The sequence below is a fragment of the Schistocerca piceifrons genome, chromosome 1 (genome assembly GCF_021461385.2).
Source record: "Schistocerca piceifrons isolate TAMUIC-IGC-003096 chromosome 1, iqSchPice1.1, whole genome shotgun sequence".
In the NCBI taxonomy this organism is placed as follows: Eukaryota; Metazoa; Arthropoda; class Insecta; order Orthoptera; family Acrididae; genus Schistocerca; species Schistocerca piceifrons.
Genome location: NC_060138.1, coordinates 327,283,183 through 327,305,171, shown reverse-complemented (window position 1 = coordinate 327,305,171; position 21,989 = coordinate 327,283,183). Strand labels below are relative to the sequence as shown.

The following is a 21,989-nucleotide window of genomic DNA, read 5'->3' as shown; positions in this document are numbered from 1 at the left end:
CAATGACAGAAATCATCCAGCTACCTCTTGATATTAAACTGGTAATCATGAAACAGTTTGCCAAAGCACTGCCACAGATGGTGATTGTTTTATGTATATAAACTACATGTTTTCTTTTATGTCCGAGGCTAAAGTTAAAAGGAATTACTTGTCGGACCAAACATTAGAATTTGAATTATCTGAGAATGTACTAACACATGAAGAATGACTGGCCTGGACAATATTTAAGAATGTGGTTGACAATTTCTTAGGGACTAGTAAACACACAGATTTTATAGCCATGGTGGAAAATATGTTGATAGCTCTGAAAAATTTTGGATGCAATATAAGCCTTAAAACCTATTTCCTTCATAGCCACCTTGACTACTTCTCCAACAATCTTAGATATGTTGATGAACATGGAGAAAGGACTCATCAAGACATGAAATAAATAGAACTACAGCATCAAGGCAGGTGAGATGAAGGGATGATGGTCTCTAAAAGGAGATAATATGTAGCTACAGCATAGAAGAAAATCTTTAAGATAAAATTTCAATTGAAGACTAAGTCGTACTGAAATATGTTGAACTTAAAATTGTGATAAGGTCTGCAACAAAAAAAATGAATGCTGTTTGATTTTGTCTACTTGAGCAGTTTACAAGTTACTAGTATAGCTGTAAATGTCTTTATCAATATACTAAAATGTCTTACTATTGTATAAATATAACAGTTCTTTATAGCATTATTACAGTTTTCTCATGCATGATGGCCAAAATCTAACTTCACATTATTCAACAGAGGCCAGTAACTACTAAAAATCACCTTTCAAGATTAAAAGCCCTAACCAAAAATTTAATTTTGCAGCCCTTTGTAATCAACAGTAATTACCAGTTTTTTAATTAGGCCTGCATCCAGATGCAGCACTTGAAATTCAATGCTTTTCTATGAAACATAGTTTCCTATGCACACGTGATTTTCTGCATGTGAACCAAATTCTAACTATCAGTCTCACTCAAGCCCTGGTTTTTTTCATGTGCAATCTGAACGAGGGTGATTCTTTTGCACGTAAAATCTGAAGGTGCACATAGCTGTACAAATGATGCTATTAACTGTGGATTTATTTCTGCCCAACTATAATCTTTTCCAATTAATCAATTCCCACAATTAACCTGGGCACCTGCTCCAGTTCGTTGTTCAAATCTTGCTTAATATACAGGGCTATTACAAATGATTGAAGCGATTTCATAAATTCACTGTAGCTCCATTCATTGACATATGGTCACGACACACTACAGATACGTAGAAAAACTCAAAGTTTTGCTCAGCTGAAACCGCACTTCAGGTTTCTGCCGCCAGAGCGCTCGAGAGCGCAGTGAGACAAAATGATGACAGGAGCCGAGAAAGCGTATGTCTTGCTTGAAATGCAGTCACATCAGTCAGTCATAACAGTGCAACGACACTTCAGGATGAAGTTCAACAAAGATCCACCAACTGCTAACTCCATTCGGCGATGGTATGCTCAGTTTAAAGCTTCTGGATGCCTCTGTAAGGGGAAATCAACGGCTCGGCCTGCAGTGAGCGAAGAAACGGTTGAACGTGTGTGGGCAAGTTTCACGCGTAGCCCGCGGAAGTCGACGAATAAAGCAAGCAGGGAGCTAAACGTACCACAGCCGACGGTTTGGAAAATCTTACGGAAAAGGCTAAAGCAGAAGCCTTACCGTTTACAATTGCTACAAGCCCTGACACCCGATGACAAAGTCAAACGCTTTGAATTTTCGGCGCGGTTGCAACAGCTCATGGAAGAGGATGCGTTCAGTGCGAAACTTGTTTTCAGTGATGAAGCAACATTTTTTCTTAATGGTGAAGTCAACAGACACGATGTGCGAATCTGGGCGGTAGAGAATCCTCACGCATTCGTGCAGCAAATTCGCAATTCACCAAAAGTTAACGTGTTTTGTGCAATCTCACGGTTTAAAGTTTACCGCCCCTTTTTCTTCTGCGAAAAAAGCGTTACAGGACACCTGTATCTGGACATGCTGGAAAATTGGCTCATGCCACAACTGCAGACTGACAGCGCCGACCTCAGCTCTCAACAGGATGGTGCTCCACCGCACTTCCATCATGATGTTCGGCATTTCTTAAACAGGAGATTGGAAAACCGATGGATCGGTCGTGGTGGAGATCATGATCAGCAATTCATGTCATGGCCTCCACGCTCTCCCGACTTAACCCCATGCGATTTCTTTCTGTGGGGTTATGTGAAAGATTCAGTGTTTAAACCTCCTCTACCAAGAAACGTGCCAGAACTGCGAGCTCGCATCAACGACGCTTTCGAACTCATTGATGGGGACATGCTGTGCCGAGTGTGGGAGGAACTTGATTATCGGCTTGATGTCTGCCGAATCATTAAAGGGGCACATATCGAACATTTGTGAATGCCTAAAAAACTTTTTGAGTTTTTGTATGTGTGTGCAAAGTATTGTGAAAATATCTCAAACAATAAAGTTATTGTAGAGCTGTGAAATCGCTTCAATCATTTGTAATAACCCTGTACAGTAACGTACCTACAGTGAGACAAATGTTCAAATGGCCATACAAATGGATGCTGATCCAGGCTTCAACATCAACTTTTCACCCAATGTATCCAACTCAAGTACGAAATGAGCACAGAGACTCTCTCAAACTGCGATTCCACATGTGGCTTTTTCATATACATTTGTTACAGCACTTCCGTGATGTAGCAATATATATGCAATATGTCACAAAAAAAAAGAAGCACCACGAAGGAGTTGTGCAAATTGGCACCAAATCGATATTCATACAGATACTGATGGAAAACATAAAATTTTAAACTTTGCTGGCCAATGGATGAATGCATGATGCTGCTGCACAATTTCACTGTGCAGCTGGCTAGGACAGAAATGGGATAATTTGACACCCTGGCATACAGTCTTTGCAAATTTCTTTCCATGTACTCAGTTGAACAGTAAGTATGCCCTGCAGACAGGAACATGAACAATATACATAGATGTCAGTATTTGAGAGAAGATGTGTAGTTGGGCTCAAAGAGACTATTTAGAATAATCGGTAAATCGCTCCACATTTGAATACCAGAAATGTCACTATTCAGCAATCTGGGCAGGAATAGTCAGAAAGGCACTCAGGGCACTGGTTTCATCATTACCATCAATACAGCATGCTACTGGTGCTTCAGTCCAATGTGCAACGGGTGCTTCAATGATCACAGGGACCAACAACCGATGGTTCACAGAAAGGGAGCTCACAGCACCCCTTGCGTCAACTACCACTGACCTCTGCACATCAACAGGTGACATCGGGCACATTTGGACTGGAATCTCATTGACTGGAGTAGAACTGTCTTCAGTGATAAGTCCCGCTTCAGACTGAGACCTGGTGACCAGGGAAGATGTGTCTGGAGATGCTCTGAACAGTAGTCGCGTATCAACCTGATTGTTGCCTGCCATACAGACTGACATCCACGAGTGATTGTCTGGGGTGCCATTTCATTTTGTAGTAGGACCCCTTTGGTTGTTCTCCGCAGCACCCTTACAGCACAGCGGTTCGCCAACGATATTCTATGTCCCGTTTTGTTCCCCTTTATGGCAAGCCATCCTACTCTTACATTTCAGCAACATAATACCCATCCACACATGGCAAGAGTTTCTACAGCCTGTCTTAATGCTTGGAATAATTAGCTTGGCCAGGTTTCTTCAACTGAAAACATTTGAAGCAGCTCAGGATTTTGACAATCTAACATGCCAATTGGACAGAATTTGCACGATATTCCTTAGGAGGTCACTGCCAAGCTGAATACCTGCTTGCATAAGGGCCAGATGGACCAACATATTATTGACTTTCTCAATTTGTGAAGCTCTTTCTCTTGAATAAATCATCCAATTTTTCTGAAACTGCACTCCTTTGTTTGTCTGTACATGTATATCACATCTACCAATTTCTTTTGCAATGTGCTCACCTCCCCTCCCCCTTAATGGTGTACACTGTATATGCAAGCAACTAAATATTTGAGGGCAGGATAACAGTTTATGCTGTTAGGGAGAAAGAGAATAACTTGAAGTGGCAAGATGGTTGAAAAAAGTTGAGGTATCTGTGGTGTCACCGCCAGACACCACACTTGCTAGGTGGTAGATTAAATCGGCCGCGGTCCATTTAGTACATGTCGGACCCGCGTGTCGCCACTGTGCGATCGCAGACCTAGCGCCACCACAAGGCAGGTCTCGTGATACGAACAAGCACTCGCCCCAGTTGTACAGACGACCTAGCTAGCGACTAGATGTACGAAGCCTTTCTCTCTCATTAGCCGAGAGACAGAATAGCCTTCAGCTAAGTTAATGGCTACGAACTAGCAAGGCGCCATTAGCCTTACAGTGATTGTAATTAAAGTCTCCTGTGTATAGTCAAGAGCGATGTACCACAATGATTGATTAAAGATAAGTATTAATCCAGCTACGTACTTTTCTTCATAGCATTAATTACGTAGCCTGTTCCAGTACTTCACGCCCGTCTGCGTTAGTCTAGCGTGCATTTTCAGCCATCTCGGTCTACAAGGTGTTGGCCCAGCTGCCGACACATCAGTGTCATTTACAGGACGAACTGTGGTGGAGGATCATTGGCAAATTGGAGGCAGACAGAATTCTGAAAAACTGGTAATAAAGTCGAAGGTTCAGCGGTCTTTACTCAGAGAAGTAACAATTATTTCTAAACAAAGGTTTGATATCCAGAAAGATTTTCAATAAATATTGAGTATCATATGATTTCATTTATTTGAAGAACTAGGGGTGTACCCCATTCCATCTATGTTGTTTTCACACTTGAACAACAAGACGGGTAATATTTAACAAAGAAATTCATCAAACAGCTGTGCCAATTGAGAAGTTATTTTATTTTATTTTTGGTACCAGTTTTGACAATTCAATACACCATCTTCAGACCCCCATATGCACCTCTAAAAAATTATCAATATTAGCATAATGGGGCCATCTGTTTTGGACATCATTAATTCTTAAGTGCTTCCTTCAAAGACTTGACTGCAACTGAGCACACCTACAGTCCAAGAACAGTAGTGCAAACCCATTCATAAGTACTGCTAGAGTTTTTGGGATCCCATGAGGTCAGATTAAAAGAATACATCAAAACAATTCAGAGGGATCTTGTTAGATTTGTTATCGGTAGGTTCGATCAGCACATAATTATTATGTAAATGTTTCATGAACTCAAATAGAAATCCCTACGGGGAAGATGACACTCTTATTGCGAAACACTATTGAGAAAATTTGTAGAGCCAGCACTTACAGCAGACTGCAGACCAATTCCACTGCCACCAACGTACGTTTTATGCAAGGGCCGCAAAGGCAAGATGTGAGAAATTAGTCTTGTATAATGGTGTGCAGACATGTGTTTCTTTCCTTGCTCCATTTGTGAGTGGAACAGGGAAGGGAATGGCTAGTAATGGTACAACATAACCTCTGCATGCACCATTTGGTGGCTTGTGGAGTATGTATGTAGATGTAATCCTCCCTGATGAGATCTACTGAACATAATGAATGAATGAATGAATGAAAGGAATTAATGAATGAATGAACATGTGTATGAGGTGACCAGTATCATGTAACACTGCCACAGCAGACAGACAGTACAAACATGTACACGAGAAACACATAATGGCAGACTATTCTCTTCAAGGATTGGGATGCACTTCTGATAAGCAGAAATGTTTTAATTTGGCAACTTGTTGAGCATTAGACTCGTGAAAGAAATGCATTTGAAAAAGACAGAGTAACTGTGTGTGTGTGGAAGGGAGGCACATGTAAGCACAAGTGTGTGTTTGGGGGGGAAGGGGGGGGGGGCAGAAGGCAAGGGGTAAGCAGAGGGCAAGGAGGGGAGTGAGAGGGGGAGGGGGAGGGGGTGGGGGTGGGGGTGGGGGTGGGGGTGGGGGTGGTAGTAGTAGTATTGCTAGGCACTTGGTAAGGAAGGCCACCTCACCTGCGCAGCTACCAGGAGAATTTTTGTTGTTTACGTACAGCTGACAAAACAAGGTTGTTTGCATGCCTTGATCAGTTTATATATCTTCAGTTCTATACAGCTTGCACCATTGGGAAAGCAACACACACTGCCAATGGTGTCAGCACCATATGTAACATGCTTTTAGCATTGTATTTGTTCCCTTCTTATTTTTAATGGTTTGACTTATGGAAGTTTCTGATTTTTCTGTGATTGTGTATAATTACCACATATTGTTTTGTGTGTTATAATAACACTTACTTTCATTTGTTTGAAATGCTGATGTGTTTCTGCCTCTCAATGATAAGAAGACAGCTGTATCATTTCATGGCTGCCACACAGCAATCTTTGAAGGTCTGGGTTTCCACAGAAGTAATTAAGGTTTGTGTCCCTATAACACCATATTTCTTTTACATGGCATTGTTTGTTGAGGTTTTGCACACGTAACATGAACCAAAGTCTACAAAAAAGCCTTAATCACTCAAGGAATGAAGGTATATTGTAGGAATAGAGGAAACTGTGTCTGTCTGTTAAAAGGAGCTCTGATGTTGATGCTATAGCTCATTACAAGGCATACAGCAAAATACTGAAGAAAGCAATCCAGGCATCTAAAGCAAACACTTTACGAGAAAAAGAGACTCACATTAGGTACTAAAATAAAGACAATATGGGATATAATGAAGATGGTGACTGGCAGAACCAGAGATGAGGAAATATTAGCTAGATCTAGCAGGACCACCCACCAGTTCACTTGAGTTGAATCATCCAGCAATGGTTTCACAACAGGCGTATGTCAACCTCATTGACTTGCCTGTTTGAGTGCTGGACTTGAACCCCACTGAAAATCTGTGGGCCAAAATGAAGCATCATATGAACTTATACTTGCCGACACCGAGAGGCTGACTGCATCCATGCCATGAAAACTAAGACATGGCTTTCACTGTATTCAGCACCATCAGAAATTTTATTTCCATCTACTTATATTTCAGTCAGTGTAAAATATAAGCTATTCCTATTTCATCATATTCTTCATGAGCTTATGAACAAAGTTAATGAATTACCCATCTGTATTCATCAACAGTGTCATCAAAACCAGCTGACCTAATGTGCTTTTCTGAACCACTGACACAGACATATTAAATGTTACAGAATTTAATTTCACTTCTGTAGAGCAGAAGAGGAGAATGGAGAAGTTGCCCCAATCATCGGAAAATGTCATACATTTAAGGCCACAGACATTAACAAATTTTTCTTATAGCAACATAAGGAAACACCTGCAACTGCAATAGAATTTCACAACAAATCCTGTACAACAGTAAGGAAATGCAGAAAATTTCGATCTGTTTATAAATCAACTTGAAGCTCTATGAAGCAAAAATGTGGTTTTTTAGGGATTTAACATAGACTTCTCTTAAAATTATTTGTAGTCAGAATCACGCTCATCAAAATTAATTTCTACTATCAACTTCTCAACTAGAGTAGCTAATTGCTCAAAAATAGCTATTGGTAATAATCTTTACTGAATGTCCTAATGAACAAAATAATATCACAAAACAAGCAGTTAATTGTTACTTAGACTAAGACAAACATTTCCTTACGTTAAATGTTAATACTGATCAGAAGAGTTCAAAAGAGTAATTAGTAAGCCAAAATATTTAAAATTTTATGAAACTTATCAAACCCTGACCTGTAGTGATATGTACATTATTCATCACATGAACGACTAATGCAACACATTTATTAATAAGTAATTTCTTACCTTATTTGAAACCTGTTTCCCCTCAAAAGTAGCTCAGATTAAACCAACAGTGATCGATTGCTCGGAGTAACAAGGGAGGGATGAGAAAGATGTGTGCAGAGAGGTGGTGGGGACGGTATAGGGCTGCTAGGAGCAGCACATGGAGGCTGGTGTAGAGGAGTGGGTGGGAGGGTGGGGGGCAGGGGGGAGCAAAGATGTAGAAAATGGGGAAAGGACTAAGCAGGTGCACTGGTGGTATAGTAAAGGACTGGGAACAGAGGAAGAGGTAAGCACATGGACTAACATAGGTAAATGCCAGGGGTGTTACAGGTACAAAGAATATGCTGCACAGAGAGTTATCACTTTTCAATTCAGAAAAGCTGCTGCTGTTGAAAGTATCCATGTGATATAGATGTTCAAGCACTCACTGAACTCAAACACATTGTTTTGAGGGCATGCTCAGTAACTAAGTAGTCTAACTGTTGCTTGGTCACAGTTCCCAGATACAGCACTAGCATCTTTCCCCATTCCTACCCTGCTAGCCCTCTCTCTCCCCACCTCCTGCTTCTTCTCCTGAATTCCCACTACTCACCCCAACAAAATTTCCTATTCACTTCAGATGCAGTCGCAGTTTGGTCTTAGCACCCACAGACATAAGCCACTGTAGTCTGTGGGTGCTAAGGCCACAGACGACGGTGGCCGTGTGCCTGTGAGCTGTGCTTGTATGAACGTGCATGAGTTTTCTACATCTGATGAAGGACTTATTGTTAATCCAATAATAAATATATCTTGTATTCTTTTTCATTGTTCCTGTCTGCAACTCAATGCCTCCTCTATGTGGTGGGCTGCAATATATCCTTTCAATATTGTTGTTATCCTATTCTGGAGTTTCCATTGTCAGAGTAAACCAAAGTCTACAAAAAATCCATTAATCACTCAAGGAATGAAGGTATATTGTAGGAATAGAGGAAACTGTATCTGTCTGTTAAAAGGAGCTCTGATGTTGATGCTATAGCTCATTACAAGGCATACAGCAAAATACTGAAGAAAGCAATCTAGGCATCTAAAGCAAACACATTACGAGAAAAAGAGACTCACATTAGGTACTAAAATAAAGACAATATGGGATATAATGAAGATGGTGACTGGCAGAACCAGAGATGAGGAAATATTAGCTTTAAGAGTAAATGATATACGGAAACATTTGCAATAAATATTGCTGAAAAGATGGAACTGCCAGGTCCAGTAGAATATCTCAGACCAGCCATTACAAATAATTTCAGTAACATGAAAATGACCCTCACTACATGATGAGAATGTCCACCATCAAATCTTTAAAATCATAATTTTTTAGTTTTTATGATAAAATATGATAGTAACAAGATAACACCACTGAAAGACACTGTTAAATTGTCAGGAAAATAGGTCCCACACGTATCCGCCTGCCTGCTATAACAAATGCTGAAAACTTTGAGCATTGATACATGCTATAAAGCAATTATGAACAAACAATACTGAATGTTGAATTTTGTTTAGACTCATCACAGCACAGTCCATATTACATGGTATTTCATGTCTTCAAGAAATGGTGCAATTTACCTTGTTTTAATCTTCCTACCAGGTAGAAGTCCATGATTACATGTGGTGAGCATGAAGGCTGTTTTGTGTTTCCCAAATGATTGATTCAACAACCCCAAATACTCTGTTAAGAAGGTCATCTGTGCAGAATGGGTGAACCATCTGTCACACAGATAGCACATGGCTTGTCCGATTTCCAATGGGTGTTTGCAATAACAGCAGCAGCATATCTGTCAATAACTGAAGATACTTGTTTTATTTAGAGTCTAATTAGTAAAACAGGGTTTGCTGATCTGACCCTTGAAAAACCCACAGTAATAGTTGACAGTTCATGGTCATTGTTTATACATGTGTCTCAGCCAGCACGGATTTTCACCAGACCTTTAGTGCATTTTGTGGAGATGGATTTTCACATGGTTTGTAAATGATGCTTCATTCTTTTCCATCTTTTTTGTGCCTTTACCTCTCATCAGTGCAGGGTCAGCATGGTTATTAGCATATTTGGTAAGGGTAAATCAAGGGGTGGCCAAATGCTCTTCCTATCGTCAGCATGCCATTAACAAACCCTCCTCCCCCTTAGGATGGAATGTATGTACACCCACTGCTGGCGTGTAGGCTTATTTATGTGAAAGTGAGTGAAAGTTCTTTAAATGTTTGTGAATTGTGAAACTGAAGTGGGACTCGGGTGCCAGCCATGTACTCATTTAGTGGGATGTGGTAAAATGTATAAAAACTATATCAAGGCTGGCTGGCAAACAGAACCTCATTGTTAATCTGGCAGGTGGGCTCAATCTGGGGACAGTACACCTCCACAACCCAGAAGTGCTGCTTTAACATGTTTGGTTACCTGGGGAGGTTTGAATGATGCTTAATGTACAAACAACACATTGCATAGAAATGCCATGTCACTTTGCACTTTTTTGTAGACATCATTCATAGGACACTAGCAAATTTTGAAAACCATTGCCATGAACCTGCTGATGGAGTAAAATGTAGATAGGAAGAAATTCCCACTCATTCTGGCTGTGTTACATTGACATGTCACTTGTGTGTTATTGCCACTCAAATGTTAGCTTCATTTTTATCATCAGGCACTGTTATTTTTTGATGGCTTATTTTATTCTTCAATTGTGAAATTATTGCTCAATTTCTTAGTTCCTTAAACTATTTGGTGGTGAAAAAATGGCTAATGAAATGTTTTTTTTCACTCTTGATCTTTGTGTTTTATGGAACGATCCAGTTAAATCATATTATGTATTTCTACTAGGCCTACAAGAACATTAAAAAAAGAAAAGAAAAGGCCTTTCATTCATCATCTTCACATCTTAGATTTAACAATGTTTATCTATTGGTTACATAAAAATTTAATGTCTCATTGAAATACATATTAGTCAAGAGAGAACACTACCTCAGTTGGTGAATGATTACAATAAGTAATTGACCATGATCTCATTGAAAGAAGTTTCCCAGTATTAGTCTAAAGTAATTTAGTAAACTTAATACAAACCTAAATCAGGGTTGCCAGATGGGTAATGAATCCCATTTCTCCTGAATACCAGCCCAGTGCCTGAACCAGTGTGCTGCCTTGCTTGCACATATTTTAAAATGATGTAATAATCCACAAACTGTTAAAAGTTGTAAGTAGTACTATTGTCAACAGTAATATGACATGGTAAAGCATACCCCTTATGCATTGTTGGTTCTCTGGAACATGACATAGTAAAGTATACTGGCAGAAGTAAAGCTGTGAGGACGGGGCATGAGTCGTGCTTGGGTAGCTCAGATGGTAGAGCACTTGCCCGCGAAAGGCAAAGGTTCCGAGTTCGAGTCTCAGTCCAGCACAGAGTTTTAATCTGCCAGGAAGTTTCGTATCAGTGCACACTCTGCTGCAGAGTGAAAATCTCATTTAGAATTTGGGTTTCCTTGAATATTTTCTTTACTACAAAAACTTTTTTCAATGTACAAACATGTTATTGCAGGCAGGTTAGAATTTTGTATTTTGGCAGTGGAAGGAAGACTGGGCCACTGACCTACATGGATGAAGTAGGAATTGCAATTTTGAATGTTTGTGCAGGAAGACCTACACTGATACACTAATGAGGCATGTCTTATCCCTGATTTGAAAGTGAGAAATCATGCACTGAGGAAATCGGATCCTTCTCTACTGGAAGTAACGTGAATAGCTCAAGCCTATGAAAGTGCCTGTGAAGCCCAGAGTTTGTTTGCAATGGAAGAAGATGACACGGCAGTCAATTCTCTGGCACCAGCCATGCTCACCTTCTCCACAGCTGAGGTGACACTATAAACAACCACACCAGTGGTGGCAGGTTAGCTTCCTCCTTTACACACACATCATGTGCCCCCATTGCATGCAACACACTACAGGCATGGTGAAAAGGGACACTTGCACAAGGTATATTGTAGAAGCTTTACTACAAACACACCCAATCCTGTGGAAGTGTACAAAGTAAGTGATAAATCTACAGAAATGCACGTTTCTCGGAATTCGGTTTAGCAAATGTCCTTAGATACATTCACTGGCAAACAATCAGTAAAGTTATTTCTTAAGGCAAGTGCTATGTGTACTTGCTGACCAAAGCACTTAACATTTAATATAACTGCCATTGGGCCTATGGATGCCATCAAGTGACCCTGCTTTGAAAATTTTCCATTTTATCCACATACTACCAAGTCACTTGTCTAGTAAATTTTCTTTTGGTAGATGACCCTAAAGTGAACAACATTTTTGGGGGAGATTTTTCCACACTTTTGTGTTTAGAGCTCATGAAACAGTATGTGCCATGCAATCCAAAGAACTCTATGTCACCCTAAAGTCTGTCTGCAATACAGACCTATGCTCAATTCATCTCACCCGGGTTAGGGAAGATAACTGATTTTGAAGCTCATTCACTGTTAAGGTGACAGCTAGCTCATACTTCCTCAAAGCTCACATGGTGGCAGGTGTGGTATCACGTAATCCCATAGCCAATGGGCCACTCCAGTGGCAAGAGTACACAAGCCAACCAGCATTTTGAGATTTAACAGTGACTTTAAAGTGAGGATAAACTCATAAGCTGAAGTGGAAACTTACCTCTTTACTGACACCAGATGAACTCTGCAAAATTAGGCCATGGCACCTTATTTAGTAAAATCAACCTAACAGAGGCATACTTTAAGATTCCCTTGGATGCAGCATACAGCCTTACCTAGCCCTCAATATGCCATATGACATCTATAGTTACAATAAGTTACCTTTTGAAATACCATCAGCCCCTGCCATATTCCAGTATTTTGTGAATAAATTAGTAGAAGGTATTCCAAAATGCACTACAAACCTCGAAGATATCTTTTCAGATGTGACTCCAGGGATCACCTGCACAACAATAAACTTTTTTTCCAGAGGCTGGCAGCAAAATGACTCAAATGTAGCCCAGGCACGTGCTCTTTCAAGCAACTACCCTAGATATATCTGGAGTTCACACTCCCAGCCAATGGACTCTAACTAAAGGAAGATTATATTGTGGCAATCAACAACATGCAGCCACCTACAAATGTAAAAGACCTACAAGTTTTTCTGGGTAAGATCAATTATTATGGACACTTTTTGGGAACCTATCAGAACTCTCATACTGACTGAACCCCCTATGACACCAAGGCTTGTGTTGCAAATGGACACTTTGATGTCATCAGAGTTTTCCAGGCTTTAAAAGATTGCCTCAAGAAGACACTGTGCTTGAAAACACACATCCTTGGTCTGCCACCGCTAGTAGCGACCAACACATACCCAAACAGCATATGTGTAGCCCTGTTCCATAAACATCCTGATGGCACAGAACACCTAAGTGCATACGCTTCTAAGAGCTTATCCACCTCCCAGTAAAAACTACTCTCAAATAGAAAAGAAAGCCATTGCTGTCATGTACGCAGTCAAAAATTTAAATTATTCCTTTATGAACATAAGTTTCATCTTCTCAGTGACTGTTAAGATTTGCTTGCTATCTTTTGTCCAAAGTTCACCAGACCCGATCAACCCTTTAGCCTTTAGCACTGAGCAGTGACTTGTAGACTTTTCAGTACTCCACCATTACTGTGCTCTGACATTACATGCTAGCACAGATGCACTGTCATGGTTTCCCATGGCACTAGACCAAGTTATTGACCACCATGAATTGATGTGTTTCCCAGATGACTGAGATCTGTATTCAGCAACTGCAGCTTTCCCCTTAACATCACGTGACACTGAGGCTGCCATCTGCAAGGATATAACATTATGCTGCATCACTCAGTGCAGCATGTGTGCATGGACACACTTAACAGCCCCAATTTCTGCCCCTACTAGCCACAACAACAAAAAATGTACCTAAAGTAAGGGACTCCGTTGTGGGTCTCAGACGAGGACCACTATTACTTAATGATTTCTCCTCCACTTAGACCGTGAAGTTTGTACCTTCTGCACACTCTGGTAATCCATTGAATACAGTGAGACACCAGCTAGACATGAAGTACTTCAATAATAATAACTGAATCCAACAGCTGTGCTGTAACCCAATATTGTTTATCCAAAACATGCTACCAGTTTTGATGCCAAGTGTAATCTGCCATCAATGTACAAACCATAATAACTAAGACCAATAGAGTCTTCAAACGGATTCAGTACAATTTATTAAGCATGTTGTGGCAGCCCGCGCAGCCAACAAAGTCAAGTGCAGCAGGGCCAAAATCAACTAGATTCCATATCAGTAAAAAGTGTGGTTGTTCACGGGCTTGTTACTGATACAGAATCCAATTGATTTTGGCCCTACTGCACTTGAATTTGTTAGCTGCACATGCTGTCATAAAATGCTTAATAAGCTGTACTGTATCCATTCAAATATTCTGTTGGTCTTTGTTGTTGTGGTTCATACGATGATGGCTGGCGACACTTGGGGCCTGAGGATGATGCTTTCAGTATCAAAACTGGTAGCATGTTTTGAATCAATGACACTGAATTACAATACAGCTGTTGCTTTAAGTTATCATTATTCAATTACTTCTGTACACTGTCCATTGGACCAAGACCCAGATAAAAAGTTTGGTGTGACAGAACACATTTTGGCTCAAAACTGACTCTGACATCGTGGACCTTGTGCATCAAAGTTCTGCCTGTCCAGCCCATCAAGCTGCATACCTCCCTGGGTTGATGTTGTGGAGCCATGGAAGTATCCATTTAGATTTCATCAGTTTGTTTTGGGGCACCATGTGGTTGGTTGTGACTGATTTCTGCTTTCACTTTCCTTTTGTGTCCCACATGTCCCAGGTCACTTCTGCACTACTATCGTGTCCTCAGGAAAAATTTTTATTATTGAAGGCATCCCTTGCACTTTGATTTCAGATAATGGGGCAATGTTCAGCTCCCACGATTTTGAACGGTTTTATGCACCTTCATACTGCACCCTTCCACCCAGTCTCCAATAGTCATATGGAACATTTTTTCTGTACTTTCAAGACCCAATTCCTCAACGAAATGATGTCCAGCACCACACCAAATGCCTTTTGTAGTTCTCTGGCAATTTACAGGCCCACTCTGAAGACCACAGGTGGGGGGGGGGGGGGGGGGGGGGGGGGGGTGGTGGCTGGTATGGCTTCTCTCGCTGCACTCTCAGAGACATGCTGCAGCTGCCGGCACCAGCTCATGTCATCACCAAAACCTCTTCTTCCCAGGTGGGTGACCTAGTGTGGGACCGCAATTTCAGACGCTACCCAACCTGGATCCACAGGATGATCTCTGCCTGTCATGGATCAATGACATATACTGTGATCACTGTACATGGTCTTCTGCGGTGCCATCAAAATTCACCTCATCTTCACCATCCTGGCCAGGGCCTCCTGCTACTCTGACCCCGGTGAACACTTCAATTTCATGGCAGCTCATGTGACTTCCATCGAGCTTTGTTATGTCTCAGACATCTATGTGAACACCCATCAACACTAAGTTGCTGCCATCTAAGGTGGCAGCTCTGCTGGACAAAGCACCACCTGCGTCCCCCCGCCCCCTCCCCAGCAGTCACCACAACACAGATGGTGCTTGTAATCAGGGGTGCCTTCTGATTACGTCATGCTGAGCAGAATTCTGCATATAAGCTGGCCCTGGGTCAATCTGAGTCAGATGTAATTTGATTCCAATGGCAATAAAGTGCAGGTGGAAGTGCACACCAGTCAGTCTGATGGTTTGATGTTCGCTGTGGGCATGGTTTATGAGATTTCACTCTTTGGACTCCGTTAGTGGCTGGATTGCGATACTGTGCAAATTTGACTTTGGTTAGCTAGCTTTCCAGAACATAAGTTGTACTGCTCCCAGGACTGTTACGCAACATATCTCTATTTGTTGAATAAATTGGGGAGAATTTCCATACACTCTGATTTGCAATACTCTCATAGCCAATGTATCAAAATACTCTCATAATCAATGCATCAAAACCTGGAAACACAGGAAAGAATGATTTTCAACATTTCATTCAAAATATCTTTTTACTGATTGCAGAAAATAATTCATTGCTTTTGCTGGATTCTTGATCTCAATGTAACATGACCTTTCTATTTACAAACAATGACAAAAAGCTGCTGATAATATATATTCCCTCTGGAATTACTAATGTGATTCAACCTCTAAATAAAATAAATAAATTCTACATTTTCTGGAAATTATCTGACTTTCCACAGCTCTTTCTGCATTTTTCTGTAAATTGTCTGACTTTCCACAGCTCTTTCTCATTTCAGGTTTGCCAGTTATACAGTATTCTCAAATTTCACTCATTTTTGCATTATCAGTTTGCATTGCCACATTTCACAAACTAGATCAAATATGCCTGGTACATAGCACAACAGGCAAGACAACAGCACCATTTCTTACTCCATCCAAATTTTCTGCAAATAAAACTAGTAATTACTGTGATGTGCCCAAATGCATCCATGTTTCTTTTGTAAGGTGGCCCACGAAAGAGGAAAATGTTTGCTTTCATCACTAAACAGACACTTTGTATTTTAGTGATGTCGCGCACTCAACAGCATGGTCATTAGCGCCCTTATGAGGTGTCAGAACACCAACTCGCGGGGGGATGATAGCTGCCTCAACAGACAAAGTTTCTTATAGTGCATTAAAAATCGACCTAACAAATGTAAAAACCGCCATCATAGTACATTAAACTATGGCACTTGAAATCAATTGATAAAAATGCTAAAATGTCTGGTTGAGCCATCATTTAAAAATACACTGACCTCATCTCCCCAACACTTCATGGATGAGGCCCAACATTTCACAGAACTCCAAAACCCATGGTATACTAATGTCAGTGTCAGCAAGGATGGTGGGTAGATCTCCAGCCAAACTGAAGGTTGTCCTCATATTAATATACAAAACACACAGCTACAACAGCAGTACACTACAAACTTCATAGAGTGGTGAATCTTCCTGAGTAGGAGGAAACCACATGTCAATGAGCAGTGTCCTAATCTCAGTCTGATGAGCAGCACTTCCTTCCATCAGTGTGGTTGGTATGAAGTCTGCCCTGCCTATATGATCAATTTCGTTTACCACAGACAGTCATTCACCACTTCCAACCATCTGGTTCCCACTGAGACATGATACTTCTGTCAGATAATGAGATGATGGCATGCAAGAGGACAGTACACTGATGTATGGTTCCATCCCTACATGCTTCTTTTTGTTGGATGCGTCATTTCCCGATATCCCAATGTGTCCTAGTACTCAGCAAAAGGCCATGTCCTTGCCTTGGAGTTGGATCTGCTGTAAGGTGTCGTGGTTAATCTAAATCATCCCGTCAACTGGATACATTTTGTGTACTACTTGTAAAGAGAAACTTTGTACTGTGATTCATTTTAGTGATGACTATAAGAAACAGATGAGCAACAGTGTCACTGTGAGTAAAATGTTACTGTTGTGGACTTCAGTCTTACTGTCCTAAGATGGGTTTGATGCACCTCTCCACACTAGTCTATCCTGTGTGGACCTCTTCATCTCTGCATAACTATTGCAGTCTACAGTCATTGGAACCAGCTTATCATAATCAAGCCTTGATTTCACTCTACAATTTTCATCCCCCTCCCGCCCCTCCTTCACACATTACCACCCATTAACAAATTAACTGCTTCCTCAGGAAGACGTGTCCTATCAACCAATCCCTTCTTTTAGAATAAAACCTAAAAAATTTCATAAGAACTGTGCTACACAAACTGATACAAAATGATGTACAAATCAAATTCCCAATTGAACTGACACTTGTTATCTGCAGCATGATGCCAGTACACCACAATATTTTGCTAATCACCTCCATAAGAATTATAAAGTCAATAGCTTAACTGTCAATATGAAGTGCAGGTTATCCAAAAAGTGAGTAATAACTGATACTTTTGGTATGGCATAGGTGCTTGAAATTTCTCTGTGTGTAGTGCTGGATTTCCGCATTAAGTGATGTTAAGCTTTCATTACAGTGATTTCTGTTAATTTGTTCATTCGTATGCAATGCAGGAATCGTACAAACTGCTGTTAAAAGTGATTCTACCTTTAGCACAAATGAGTAACTTCACAGCTAAAAGTTTGACAGTGCAATTACTTCAGTGAATTCTTCTTGCATAAGACATTTCATACCAGGTTTTGACAAGTTGTACTGGATCATTACCTTGTAAGTACAATCAGTACCGATAAATACAATTATGTAAACAATGCATGCACCTAAGATACTGAGAGCTTCACGGACCAGTCCTCCTAAGTGTAATCACCTTCCAACAAGCATATTTGAATACTGGAAGTACTAACCTGCTTCAAATGCATCATAAAACTCATCATCAGACGTGTCATAAAAACGTGGACTTCTCCTTGGAGTTGGACCATCCACCATGTTATGGAGTGAAGGGTTTGACAGATGTGATGCCATTGATTGCTCCAGCTCATGATGCTCTTTTGCCAGCACATTAAGGGCTTCTTCTAGAACTCGGCACTTCTCCTGTTCTTGTTTCAACTGCAGTATTCTTACCTAACAGATAACATTCTGATATTGGAAAAAAATCCTTAATTGCAATCACAGTTGATGAAAAATAAATGGCATATTTGTTAAACATGGATAACACAAATAAACAGAAATTAAGAGAACTGCATTTGTTCTTACCTTGCCTCTTGCATGCACCTTGCTTGTATTACATAACTATCCTCTGTTATCAGAAGGAAAGTTGCCACTCACGATATAGCAGAGATACTGAGTCGCAGATAGGCACAACAAAACGGCTTTAACAATTAAAGCTTTCGGCCACTGGCATTCGTCAACAACACACACACACACACACACACACACACACACACACACACACACACAACTCATACACACGACTGCAGCCTCAGACAACAAAAACCACACTGTGGCTTTAATCGTTACAAACTTAATGGAAAATGGTGCTCTTAAAAACTGAATAAATTTCAGCAACAATTATTTTACAAAGATGAAGTTTCAAATCAGACTGTCAGAACACAGGGGTCAAATTAAACAATGGAAAATCCAGGGTGGAATAACAACATGAATTAGATCACAGCTCACTACATAGAGATGGTGTTCAGTAGTGGATGTGCACATTTAGAAGTACACTTGTATAATTTTTTAGCTATTGGACAAAGCCCTTCCTTCATCAGATGAAGAAAGAAAAAACACACACATTCATATAGCATAATTCTCACACACATGGCCACCGTCATTTCAGTGTTTTTAGCCCCACTGGGGCAAGTAGCAATCCCAGCTTGAGTGGGTAGTGGAGTACAGAAGAGGCATGGGGCAGAGAGGATGAGGGATAGCTGCATACGGGTGGGGGGGATGCTGTAGTGCTGCTTTTGGAAATATGTAGGGCAAGTGGAGGGTGCGGACTATAGAAGTTGAGGCCAGGGGAGATTACAGGAACAATGAATATGTTGCTAGGAGATGGCTGAGGTATTAGACCTACTTAATTCCATCTATTATGTATATTACAAGGATAAAAAGTATCACATCTCACATTTTAATTTTTATAATTTTTTCCTAATAAAAATGTTATTTTTTCTATAATTTAGTTATTCCTGCAATAAAGTTTAGGTCTACTAATTAAGTATGGACTATTGCAAGTTACAGAGAAAAATTAGAGCAATGGTTTATAAACTTTGGAAAGTATTTGTACCTGAATTCTGAAAAATACAACCTGCGGGAAATTGCAGACGAAGATTGAGTCCAATTAAACTGTGCCTCAGAACACTCCTGGAGCATAGCCTTCATCCTGCAGCATTTCTTCATCTTCAAGCTTCCTCTTGGCATTCCTTTTAGGACTTCTTGCTAACTGGTAACTTGAAGAGCGAATCTTTCAGCTTCATGCATCCACTGTACATCACACACAAGTAATTGATCTTCCATATTAGAGCCACATTTTATGTCTAAATTTCTCAGGACTTTCAACCTTCCTACCACTCCATCATTGAAACAATCACTGCATCTTGTACACCAACTTTTAATGTATTTAGTCCTACAAAAACATTCTTGGGTAATCTTTCCCATATGCAATGGTTGAAACTTTCATTTGTATTCTGAGTGCCCCCATGAAGACATTTACTAAGCAAAACAGGGTCACTCAGGTCTCTAAAAATTGGTTTCATTTCATTCAAAACAGGCTCAGGAAGAGAAAGCTTAGGATGGTATGATTGATCACTTTCTTTTGCCTTTTGGTAACCACACCAACAATCTGCTCCTTTAGGGCAAAGTCCGTGAACAGGGCAGTCATCTGTGGACAATTTACGAAAGCAAGTGGCCCATACAGCTTTTCTCATTGCTGCAACATCATTCAGAGGTGCAGTTTGTCTAATGGCTAGTCCATAATAACCGCGAAAAAGGTCTATTTCAGTTTATGTCAATCTGCCTCGATCAGACAGAGTTTTTCCATCAGACAGCAACTTTCCTTACATTTCTCTTTGTGGTTTCCTCAATCTAGCACCCATCCTCTTTTGCACTTGTCCACAACACTCCAGTTTTGTTACCAATGTAGCACCATAAGCATTGAACTCATTAATTTTATTGAAGGCTTTAGAGTCCCCATCGCCTAGGTACTTCGTATATCTAACTTTATAAATGGGCATCGCCCTCTGAAATATTTTTAGAGCTTCATCAAACTCCATACCTTCACTGTAACCACCATAATTCTTAGAACACTGATGTTCAATATGTCCTTCAGTGTTACCATGGCAGGTGTGGCAGTACTTAGATAAGAACTCAACATCAACAACTTTTCCATTCTCCAGAGAAGTAGCTCTTGCAATATCATTCATTCAAGGAACGATGTCCTCGATGTTGCCATGTCTCATCAAGTGCAACAGCAATGTCCCTGGTTCCACTAATATTTCCAGTTTCTTCTACTGAACATTTCATAGATGCTTTAGACACAACCGTCAAGGCACCTAAAAGTATTTTTATGTACTTGCTGAACCTACTGGGAGGAGGAGGAGGAAGGTCCATCAAACCACAAAACGTTTGAGCAGTCTTTTTTTCCTTCTCCTATTGCATGCATTGCATACACTAATTTCAAATTCACATCATATGAATTGTGCACAATGTTCAAAGCTATTTTCGATATAGATTTATTGCAGGATCTACACAGAACAACTAATTTTGATGCTAAACCCTTCCTCCTACTTTGTTGTTCAGTTATTTCCAGACAGCCTACACAGTCACATTGCTTACATTTCACCACCTCCTTTATCAAAGAAGATAAGATGCCTACATCAACAACAAAAAATCCGCTACAAACAGCATTATTGTTAACACAAAAATTTGGATCACCAGGAGGTGTGCCATGTGGGAGTTTCTTCCCTGAAGAACTGATACACAGGTTACTTTCAACAGTGTGGCTTGCTTTGTTTGTGAACTGGTTACTATAGAATTTCCTTTTACTGAATTTCTTGATGCATGGCATAGTCCATATTCATTGCACACTAAAGAATATGTACTTCCACAAATATATGTGGCATTTGGGCAACAAACATTCAATAATATGTGAACAAACTGATTCAGTGAAACAGAAGTAAATACTAGCAACGATAATCATTTACAGACACTAGAAAACTGCACTGATACCAACATATACAATGTATCATATGTATGATTACTGGAAACAGAAAGTTCACAGTTCTTTTCGAAATAATACTGCTTTCTGTAACAGAAATAAAGGGGGCGTGGCAGAATACATGACAGTAACTTTTAAATTTGGTATATATCGGTCATTTTTCATTTGAAAACCTATAATGTATATATCAATGCAATCACAAAAGACTATAGAACTTAATAAAGTAATAAAAAAATTCCATCTTTTCAACATTCTGTATCCTTGTTCCATTAAACATTTCAAAATATGGGGAACTATATTAGAAATAGAAACTGAAAGATTTTGACAAACAAGCTGACTTTAATGTCAGTGGGAGACTATATACCCGTCATACTGAATCCCCAAGGAACAATTCATTTCACTTTCCAAAAACAGTAATTTTAGCATACCTCCTCCTGTTGCTGAAACAGAGAGAGACAATGCCCAAGGGAAGAGAGCATGTCACCAGCAGTGTCAGACAAAGCCTGGAATCTCTGAAAAGCATCAAAATTATGAC

General features: G+C 40.2%; 1 protein-coding gene across 1 annotated transcript in view; it reads right to left on the bottom strand.

The window, feature by feature from the left end:
- Positions 1-21,989, bottom strand: part of LOC124788262 (oxysterol-binding protein-related protein 1-like) — a 421,041-nt gene that overhangs the window by 280,799 nt on the left and 118,253 nt on the right. Inside the window, exons 11-12 of the mRNA XM_047255469.1 lie at positions 21,883-21,966; positions 18,147-18,363 (exon numbers count right to left, since the gene is read on the bottom strand). Of these exons, the coding sequence (XP_047111425.1) occupies positions 18,147-18,363; positions 21,883-21,966 (301 nt within the window). The remainder of the gene's footprint in view (positions 1-18,146; positions 18,364-21,882; positions 21,967-21,989) is intronic.